Genomic DNA, 10,069 nt, shown 5'->3' with positions numbered 1-10,069 from the left:
ATATATGTATGGATAGCTGGGATAACTGTACTGCTAATGTCTGGTGGTATATTGAAAGGAACAGTTAATGCTTAAAAATTTTTTTTATTTTGACCAATTTTGCATCCTTATATCTGGTAATCTGAGCAACTGATCTGAAGGCAGCAATATGCAATTTAACAACCTCTGGTGAATTCCTACCATCTTGTCTAGTGAAACTCTGTATCGTCTCTAATTTTTTTTTAATAATGATTTTTTTTATTCTCTTTAATGGTTTGATCAACCTTTCATTCTTACATCTAGTAATCTGACCAACTTCCTTTAAGATAACAATATGTAATATAACAATCATTGTTAATTCCTACCATTTTGCTTTCAAACACTGTATTATTTTTAATGTTTTTGCTTTGTTTTGTTTTTGTCTGTGATGTTAGTATTTTGCTACTGTTCCTTTTTTTACTCTTTAAAAAAGTAAAAATAAAAAAAGAACTATTTGGGAAAAAAAATATGCTATATATGCACAATAGAGTACCACTCCACCATAAAGAAGGATAAACTTGAGTCATTTGTAGGAAAATGGATACACCTTGAGACCATAATGGTAAGCCAAATTAATCAGACACACAAGCTTAAAAAAAAAATGTTTAGTTTAAGACAAGGTCTCACCCCCAAGCTGGCTCAAAGTTGTAAACCCCTCCCGTGGACCTCCCAGAGGGCTAGGATTATAGGTGTGCACCACCCATCCAGCTTGTGTTTCTTGATTTAGCAAGCGGTCACTTCAAGTGACCGCCTAAACCATGGAGGCTTGTATAAGTACGCTCTATGAGATGTACTTACACATTGTGAGATGCTGTTCTCACAATGACAAAGTCACCTGGCAGTATGTTCTTCAGGATGTGTCTCATCACTAAGAACACTACAAATGGGGAAAATGAGCAAAGTAACCCCCTGGGCTGCCAGAGACTGGACACTCACAATGTTGTTTATCACACATAAGGGACCCAATAACTGAGCTCATGTCCCCATCTCGTGCCACTCTATATCCAAACATATCCATTTCAATTACTGTATCATTCAATTACTTGGTTTCTCACCACCCAACATAGAAATTTTATACTCCTTTGTGAGAAAGACTAATGATTTTATAATAATGATACTAATACATCCATTTATACAGATTTTACAGTCACTGAAAATACATATCAATTATTGCATTTTCTACAAGACAATTTATTAATAGGCTAAACAAGTGTTACCCCTAAATTCACAGACTGTGGATAAAGAGCAGAAAAAGCGGTGAAGCATTCACACAATGTGGAGAGCGACCAGCATTCACTTACTTATTCACTCATTTATTCAGTAAAGCTTTTTTGAGTGGTGAAACCTATGCAGACTGCAGAGTTCTGATAAGCCAAAGATGAATCTCACTGGGCCACCCTACCCTCATCCCTAAGCACGGAGTTTAGGCTCCTCAGGGCTCAGCCTTGAAGGTAAGAGGGCCATCCGATGGCCCTACTCAGTGTCAGAAGCAGGTGGACTTCTGAGCTCTAAAACAGATGCTCCCAGCCACCAAGCTAAGGACTCTCTGCTTTCCAGGCCCATTATCACTGTAAAAGAGCTTTTAATGTCTTCTTTTTGTCTACACACAAAACAATACATAAACAAAAAACACCTCCAGGTAGTAAGAGCAGTGCAAAGAGAATAACTGAGAAAACTTTCCCCAGCAGAAAGCAGCCTGGAGAGGCAGGGACAATCTTTGCTGCTGAAAGACAGTGTGCTCACAGGAAGGAAACATTTGGAATCAGACAGTCCACCCAGTACTAGCTAGGGGAACCTGGACCTGCTCTTTAGTATTCTAGCAACCCTTCCTATAGCCATAAGTGAGAATCATTCTGTATAATGCCTTCATATAGATCAATGTGAGCAGATATGGAAAGCCATCCAAATTAGGTCATGAAGCAGAAAACCCCAAACTGCAGAATAGCATGATAATATGCTTCCATTTCTAGTAGATGTTTTTACAGGGCATGGTGGCACATGCCTGTAATCCCAGCACGTGGGAGGCTGAGGTAGGAGGATCGCTATGAGTTCAAGGCCAGCCTGAGCTACATAAGTGAGTTTAAGCCCAGACTGCACTACACAGCAAGACCCTGTCTCAAAAAAGCAAAACAAAAAACTGTTTTTCAGGCGGTACAAAACCCATTTTCCCAGCAGTCACCCCTAGGATTAGAAAGAAAGATTCGAAGCCCTGACTTTCTCCTTTATATCCTTTTCTACTATTAAATTTCTTACCATGAGCTTGTATTACTTTTAAGTATAATACAGAAAGAAAAATATTATAATCATTTTGGAAATAATGAAGCATGATCCTTCAAGGCTGGCACACATAACCTGTGCACCTTTCTCTATGTGTATTATACTTGAATGGGAGGGGATTTTTAATGAGGCAGATACTCTCTGACATAAAAAGATTTCATTCTACACCTCCAGCCCTTTTTGTTTATTTATTTATTTATTTTATTCTAAGGCAGAGTCTCACAGTAAGGTGCCCAGGCTGGACTCAAACTTGTGATTCTCCTGCTTCAGCCTCCCCAGTAACTGGGATTATAGTCATGTGCCACTAGTTAGCATTTCTCTTTTTAAACGACCAGTTAGTGTACACTACAAACTCCCTCTTCTCCATTCCTGCCTTCCACCCCATTCAAGATCTCAAAGCCTAGGGCTGGGGATGTAGCTCAGTGGTAGAGCTGAGCATACTGTAAGGACTGGATTTGACCCCCTGCACCAAAAACAAAAGGTGGGGGAGATCCCAGAGCCTCACATTGAACCCGATTTAGTAACAATTTAAAGGTCAGTGATGCAGCAAACACGAGACCTGGAGCAGAGGTCAAGGATAAAATGAGGAGGAGAATACAAGATCAAGAATATCTGCCACAACTGTTTGCTCAAAAAGAAAAATCCAAACCTCCCCTATTACACAATTCAACCATTCTGAAACATTGAAACAGCTCCCTCATCCAAACCACAATAATGTGCAACTTAGGTCCAGAATGAGTTAAGACAGACCCTCAACCTCATCTATGGAGACACCAACTCCTCGGACAGTGAGTGCACTGAACCTTCCCCACACGCGAGGTGCCCGTCCGGACCACAGAATCCACTCTGGCTGCACACAGTCCAGCGACTACTTCACACAGGCTTACCTCTATCTTCTCACCCCGCCTGTGCTCCTCATATCCTGCCTTACTTGCTGTTCCTTGCGCATTTCACCTCCCCCGCATGTCAGCTTTTTAATACAAACAGGCACGAATGCCACCTTTGTCCTAGCATACTGAAGAACACAGAATAGAATGAATCTGAAAGATCCCCAATGATACTTGTCTGCCGCTTGGTTGTCAAAGATGGCCCAAGATGCAATTCATAGCTGGCAGGAGCTCTCCATAATCTACCTGGAGCAACGCAGTCATCCTGTTTACTCCCTGACACTTCTTCAGTTCCCCTTCTGTTAGTTACCTTTCCTTTGAGTAATGCCAGGCGCCAGTAAGTCCTGCCAAGCACCTCTTCAGACTCCAGTTACAGGGGAGTCCGGTGTGTGAAGGATAAGAAAGTAGTAAGAGTCCTCCCCTCCTGTGTATTTGGAATATTTTCCCATAAACCTCGCTTTTCTTATAACATCCTTGTTTATTTTATGCAAGTACACCAGACAATTCGAGCACTTGAGAGGGTGGGGCTGAGCCTCAACAACTCGAAGGTGTTCTGAGAAGGAGGGACGCAGTGCACTGGACCACTACAGGTCTGAGGGAGACTGGGACTGGGGGGATTGGCAGTGAACCAAAAGGTCCTTGCAAGTGCTGGCCTTTAGAAGTCACAGGCCGTAAGCACGGACTGGATGGCATCAACAACAGGAATCTATGTCTCAGTTCTGAAAGCCAGAAGAGTCCAAGTGAAGAAGTTGGCAGGTTTTGTTTCTTTGATACTTCTTCTCTCACTGGTTTGTACATAACCATCTTCTCCACAGGTCTTCACATGGTCTTCCCCCGTGTCTCTATGTCCTTCTTATAAGGTCGCCCATCCTACTGGGTTAGGCCCTCATTGTATCCTGAACAACTCTTTTAAGGTCCTATCTCCAAAGAGAGCTGTTTCTGAGTCATCAGGAGTTAATACTTCCCCAAAAGAATTTTGAAAGACACAAATGAGCCCCAAACAGTCAGCAATAGGAAAAGGGAGAGCAGGGGGTATAACCAAGGCCATGAGGAAATGAATGCACACTTGGCATTTGCCAGGAAGAGAATTTCACCTGTGTTCCCCTCTCCCACCGGTCCTGTCTCAATTGTTTGACTCCAAGCTCCAATCCTGCGTCTGCTGCCAAGACAGGCGAGTCCGCTCAGTCCCAGTGAGCCTCATCTTTCCAATCCCAAGTGCAGAGCACTGACTATCTAACCCTACACCGAACAGGCTTCTGTTGATGGATGTTACCATCCTCTAACCTCATCTTATGTCACCAGCCCTGTGGCTATTCACACTCACCTTCTGTCACTTCTTCCCAGGAGCCAAACCCCCTCCTGTTGTAGCTCAGGGTCTTTGGAATGCACTTCCTTTCTGCCCCTTCCTGGCCCAGCCCCTATTCATCTAGTAAATATCATCTCACTCCTAAGATCTCAGTTCAAACGCCTATCCTCAAGAAAGATTTTTAAGAACTGTCCCCCAACATATGCACATAAAACAGTTCCTTCTCCTATCCGCTCCCCTACTCTGTCATAGAACTGGTCATATTTAATTACAGACCTGCCCTGCTATTAAGTTAGTAATGTCTCTCCCACAAAACTGACCACATGCTCAAAGTTCCTGAGCAGAATGTGTATCCGGTCTGTCCATCATTATTTACCCAATAGCTAGTGTGGAATCATGCACACAGTAAGTGCATAATAAATACTACTTTAAAAGGAAGAATGGGCTATAAATTACTCATCTAATGATATATTTTTGCTGAATAAATTCATTTTGAGGTAGAGGCAGTAATGGTATCTAGATGGGCAGATATGTATACAGACATTAGTAGATCTTAAGACAATTAAACTATACATAGAAAGCAAAACTGAACTAGTCTGTTAGATCACAATTATATAGGAACTAAACATGTTTTCCAACTCATTAACACATACATTCATTTACATTATATATATATAAAATATATATTTTAGATAGATATAATCTTCTGAAGAGAGTTTTTTTAATCCATTGAAGATTAGCTGCAGTTTCCCTTTGCCTGTGGCTCTTGCTACTATTAGTCAGAAACCAACAAGAATTCTTCATTTGAGGTAAAGAACTGGCAGATACCATGCTGACTCTAACCCAACACTCACTCTTTCCTGTCTCCTTCCTATTAAGCAGGAAACACTAAAATTCTGGAAACAAGATGTGTCACACATTGGAAATGTTCAAATCTGCTGATAACATCCAATCTCCCTCAGCTAACTGCATGAGGAAGCCACATGGTCACAACCTCATGTAAGATAGAACATAACCAGTAAACTCGAGCAACATTCCACGTGTTATCACTTTCAGCTTTGCACAACATGTGGAAACAGGCTCACTGTGCCACTTGCCTGTATCAGAACATCTAAGGGAGGAGGATGCACGTTTGGGATTTATTACAGTCACCTCAGGGAAGTGTCCAGAGGCGCGCATTACAACCGCCATGTGGCCATATGTTATAGATTTCTTCCTTTTAAAAGGAGTATGTTCTAGAGACTTATTTATCTTTCAAGTGCTTGCACTGTATATGTAGCCTTAGTTACTCTGAACACTTGAAAGCAAAAGGTACTAGTCAATGCTAATGAGAAATAGAAAAGGCTGTTCTTTTCTAGGTAATTGCATCATTTGCTTCTACTTAGACTACTGAGTTGTTTTACTTCTTTGATGTTTTTGTCCCCACCTCCACCCTCTGCAGTAAAGGCCGTATCTCCTGTTTGATCCACCTCAACTATTTTAACCAAATGACTAAGGCTCAAGTTCGTTGAGCCTCTTGGCAAGTAATTTCTCCCGTGCCAAAGAAGAAATAGGCAGCAAATTAGGAAAATCAGAAAAATACTACTAATAGGATCAAAATCTAACTAACTTGCCAAAGGGCAATAAAGTTGAACTTTAGCAGCTTAACAGTTCAGATAAAAAAAAAAAAAAATGCAGCATCAAACAGTCCCCTTTCTATGTCAGAAAAAAAATAAGCCAGGCATGGTGGAGCACTTCTGTAATCCCTCACACTCTGTCTGGAGTGTAAAGCAGGAGGATCACCAAGTTCAAGCACCGCCTGGGCAATTTAGCAACTTAGAGAGATCTTGTCTCAAAATAAAAAAGAAAAAGGGCTGAAGATGCAGCTCAGGGGGAACTCTGGGTTTAATCCCCAGAAAAGAAGAAAAGGAAGTAGGGAGGAAGGAAGGGGACGGACCTTAAAACTCAAATTGAATGCTTGAGCCTCTCCTTAAATGTCTTATCAATGATCAAACATTCAATACATTCCTCCCAGCAGGTAAGGCACTGAACCAACAACAGCGACACTCCTATGCATAGCCAGAAGCTATGCTTTTCCTTGTCAAAGTAACAGGGAACCAAAACCTTTCCAGAGATACAAATCTACCCCTTCATTAAGTGCAGACCTGGATCCAGTGTCCTAGAAATTATCAACTTGATTACTGCTTCTGGGGTTAAAATATTCATGAGTCCATATATACTAATCAAGGAACCAGCCGGCGTGGTGGTGCATGCCTGTAATCCCAGCACTCAGGAGGCTGAAGCAGGAGGATCGTTGTGAGTTTGAGACCAGCCTGGGCTACAAAGTGAGCTCAAGGCCAGCCTGAACTGCATGGCAAGACACTGTCTCAAAAAGACAAAAAAATGATAATAATAATAATCAAGGAACCAGCAAATGCTATAAAAGAAACCTAAGAAAAGTCATAAGTGGATCAATTTCACAAGTGAGCTTCAAATAATGAAAGAAAGTCTCTCTAATCCAAAATTCTATCTTTAAAAAAAATTAAGTAGGGATCAATAGAGACCAGAGAGTCTAATGATTAAACTGTTGTCTAGTAATATGGTTTTCTAGCTACTAGCATGCTTTATATATTTTACATCTAGTGATGTAAATACATTATATCACTTGCAAAAGATGCACTTGAGAAGGATTTAAGGGAACTACCATTCTATTACAGCTGTCTGATCTCCACATCTGTGAATTCATACCAATATGCAACCCCAGGAGGTAGTTCTGTATTAAGTGAAAGAAATCAGTTGAGTTTAGACTATGAATATTTGAAAACAAAAATTCTCATAAAGTTTCATGGTTTGGCTAATTATCAAAATTGCTTCCTCCAACAGAAAGGAAACTGTTTTCATCATCTGACGCCCATGAATTTTATTTTAAAAAAAAATTCATCTTTTCAGGCAGCCATCATCTGCAAAATAGTTTATATTTATTTGGAATACCCTACCTTCCAGAAATATAAGTTGTAGTAACTGTGCAAATATTTAACTTCATCTACAATTATTTCAGCCCAAACCCTAAGAAAAATCATTTTGATGCAACTATTTCATTTCACTCCCTGTACAGTTCAACATAAAGCCAGATGTTTTAGCGTAGTCCTCAGCTAGGTTCTGTTGCTACAGCAACGAAACTCTGCTACCTGTGGCCATGATTTGTTAAGAATTCCTCCAACCAGTAAATTCTGTGCTGTGCATTCATAAAACCAACAGAATGACTCTCAGCAAAGCGAAAATTAAGGCTTGATTTCCCACGTTTACCCACACACATATTTACAACATATATACACGTATGTACTGATACATAATTATGACTCTGCAAACTTCATCAAAAGAGTAAGACCATATCAAATTTTCATCATAAGATAGGAAAAACTACTATTTTACATCTCATTGAATAATTGCTTTGTTCCCCAAAATATATCCTTAAAGACAATAGAGACTATCAGAGAATTTAAAAATCAAGACATATATTAAAAATAAATTTATTATTTACAGCCAATCTCATACCAAAATAGAAAACAAAAAGACTGTGAGGTATAATCGCCTATCTGGTCCAGTAGGCGTGGCTTCAGTAGCTGATTTAGAGAATATGAACCTAAAGAATAGAGATAAAAATGTGGTCAGCACCACCTTCATTCACCAAACTGCCTCTGCAGGCTACTCACCCTCACTGGGGGGCTCCAAGCTTGCACCCGAGGCTGCTGTCCACCCTGGGAGCTCTGCAGATCTTTTGCACTACAATTAGCCACAGTGCTGCCCTGAGCCCTTAATGCATTTGTGCAGTTGGTCCCACTGCCCCCACCAGGGCCTGGTTTCCAAGGCCTCTGCTTGATGCCATCCAGAAGTCTGACCAGCAGGATGTTACTGGGAAGCTCCTCGACACCTGAGCCGACCAGTGTCCTGCACTCCGGGCATCTCAGTTCATTCCGTGAACCTACAATCCCCAGCAAACATCGTTTGCAAAACGTATGCTGGCAAGGCAAGACCTTTGCGGAGGCATCGAGGCGTTCCAGACACACAGGACACTCCAAAAGATCCAACAAGGCTGATTCATCCATCTTGATCTACTTTACTGAGAAAAGGGCTTCAGAAATGGTCATAGTTGTGTGCAGTCCTTAAAATGATTCATGTAACATCCATCTCAGACTTTGTCCTGGAGACAAGGGGAGAGAGGAGGAAGGAGAGAAAATTAGTGTTAGTTATCTGGGGGAAAAGTTCACAGAGAAGCAAGGAACCAAAAAGTACACAAAAGTGCTTCCTCTGCATACTGTAGCTTTGCTCTGGAATGTGGTTCCTAAACTCCAAAGTCAACAATTAAAAAAACAAAACAGGCTTTTAAAATAACCATAATTAATCCCTAAAGATATCCAGAAGCTCAGTGCACAGAAGTAGCTATCAAACACTGCACAAGATTCCTGCAATAAACAGAATTTACGAAATACATTTTTTAAAAAAACATAATTTTTTCAGCTCTAAAAGTGCTATGAGTTAGTTGCCTTAAAAAAAAAATCCTCAACTCATAGAAGGAGGTTCAGAAGCAACTGAAAGTTTCCTCCACCTGAAATTACTTTTAAATCCACCGAAGTTCTCAATTTTTTAAACTACTTTATCGTTTAGGAAACCATGCCTCGAGTGATCCTGTGGTAAATGATCCAATATTAAATACATATGTTCCTCTCTGTCTTAAAAATAGAATTATTTTAATCTTGTCCAACCAAAAAGATTGTCAATTCTGAAGGCTACAACTAAGGTTTGCTTGAAAAGGGCTAAAACATAATAGCACTTTTCACAGCAGCGGCTGACAAACTCTGAAATGGATTTCTGAACTGCCTACCCGGATCTCATTCAGAAAATCGTGCAAAACGATCACTAAAAGAATTCGACAATGGAATGCTGGGCTGAAAACAGCAGAATATGAAAACGGAGCCATTCAGAAAAAAAGCATTTAAAGCAGTTACTGCAATGCTCCCCACACACCCACCCACCCGCCCTTCACCACTACCCAAATAAATGGCAATGTGAATGCCCGGGAAAAGGGGCGACGAGGCTGGGGTGCCAGCATTAACAGCTGTTCCTAAGTCGGGGCGGGGGAGCTCCAGGGCTGCGCCCCTCTCGCACGTAACTAAGCTCAGGTAGTGCCGGCCCCGCAGGGGGCGCGGCGGGCGCTCGCCGCAGACACACCCCGGAGCCAGGTGTCGCGGCCGCGGGCACAGCTCGGTCCCGGGCTGGGGCTGGGGCCGGGGCTGGGACCGGATGGGTCCCGGAATGGGGCGCTCACCCAACAGCCCCATCGCCGCCCCCCTTCAGGATAGGCCGAGGACAAAAATTCCCCCACACGACTGCCGGAAGTTTTTAAGGACTTAAAAAATAAACACGCAGCCTTAAGTTGCGAAACTCGGCCCCCAAAGTGCACGGGAAACCATCTACCGCCCCGCCGAGAGGAGGTGAGCGTCCCCCGAGAGCGAGCCATCCCGCGGGGCTGCGCCCCGGGAGACGGCGGCGCGGAGTCAAGCAGGAAGCCCGCGAGGCCGCGGGCGCCGTGCCCGCAGCTCCG

At 42.2% G+C, this 10,069-nt stretch overlaps 1 protein-coding gene and 1 long non-coding RNA gene across 3 annotated transcripts in view; one reads left to right on the top strand and one right to left on the bottom strand.

Annotated features, from left to right (window-relative positions):
* Window positions 1-8,668, bottom strand: part of Sh3rf1 (SH3 domain containing ring finger 1) — a gene marked incomplete at its 5' end in the record, with an annotated part of 151,680 nt that extends 143,012 nt beyond the window's left edge. The window contains 1 exon segment of the mRNA XM_013513376.1: window positions 8,181-8,668. Coding sequence (XP_013368830.1) covers window positions 8,181-8,573 — 393 coding nt within the window.
* A 1,023-nt stretch (window positions 8,669-9,691) lies between these two features.
* LOC106148353 overlaps window positions 9,692-10,069 on the top strand; it is a 114,270-nt gene continuing 113,892 nt past the window's right edge. For both annotated transcript variants that reach the window (XR_001233704.1, XR_001233703.1), the window contains exon 1: window positions 9,692-9,959. This is a non-coding gene — a long non-coding RNA (uncharacterized LOC106148353). The remainder of the gene's footprint in view (window positions 9,960-10,069) is intronic.

Source organism: Chinchilla lanigera, unplaced genomic scaffold (assembly GCF_000276665.1).
Source record: "Chinchilla lanigera isolate Chin_1 unplaced genomic scaffold, ChiLan1.0 scaffold00002, whole genome shotgun sequence".
Classification (NCBI taxonomy): Eukaryota; Metazoa; Chordata; class Mammalia; order Rodentia; family Chinchillidae; genus Chinchilla; species Chinchilla lanigera.
This window is presented reverse-complemented; position numbering and strand designations above follow the sequence as displayed.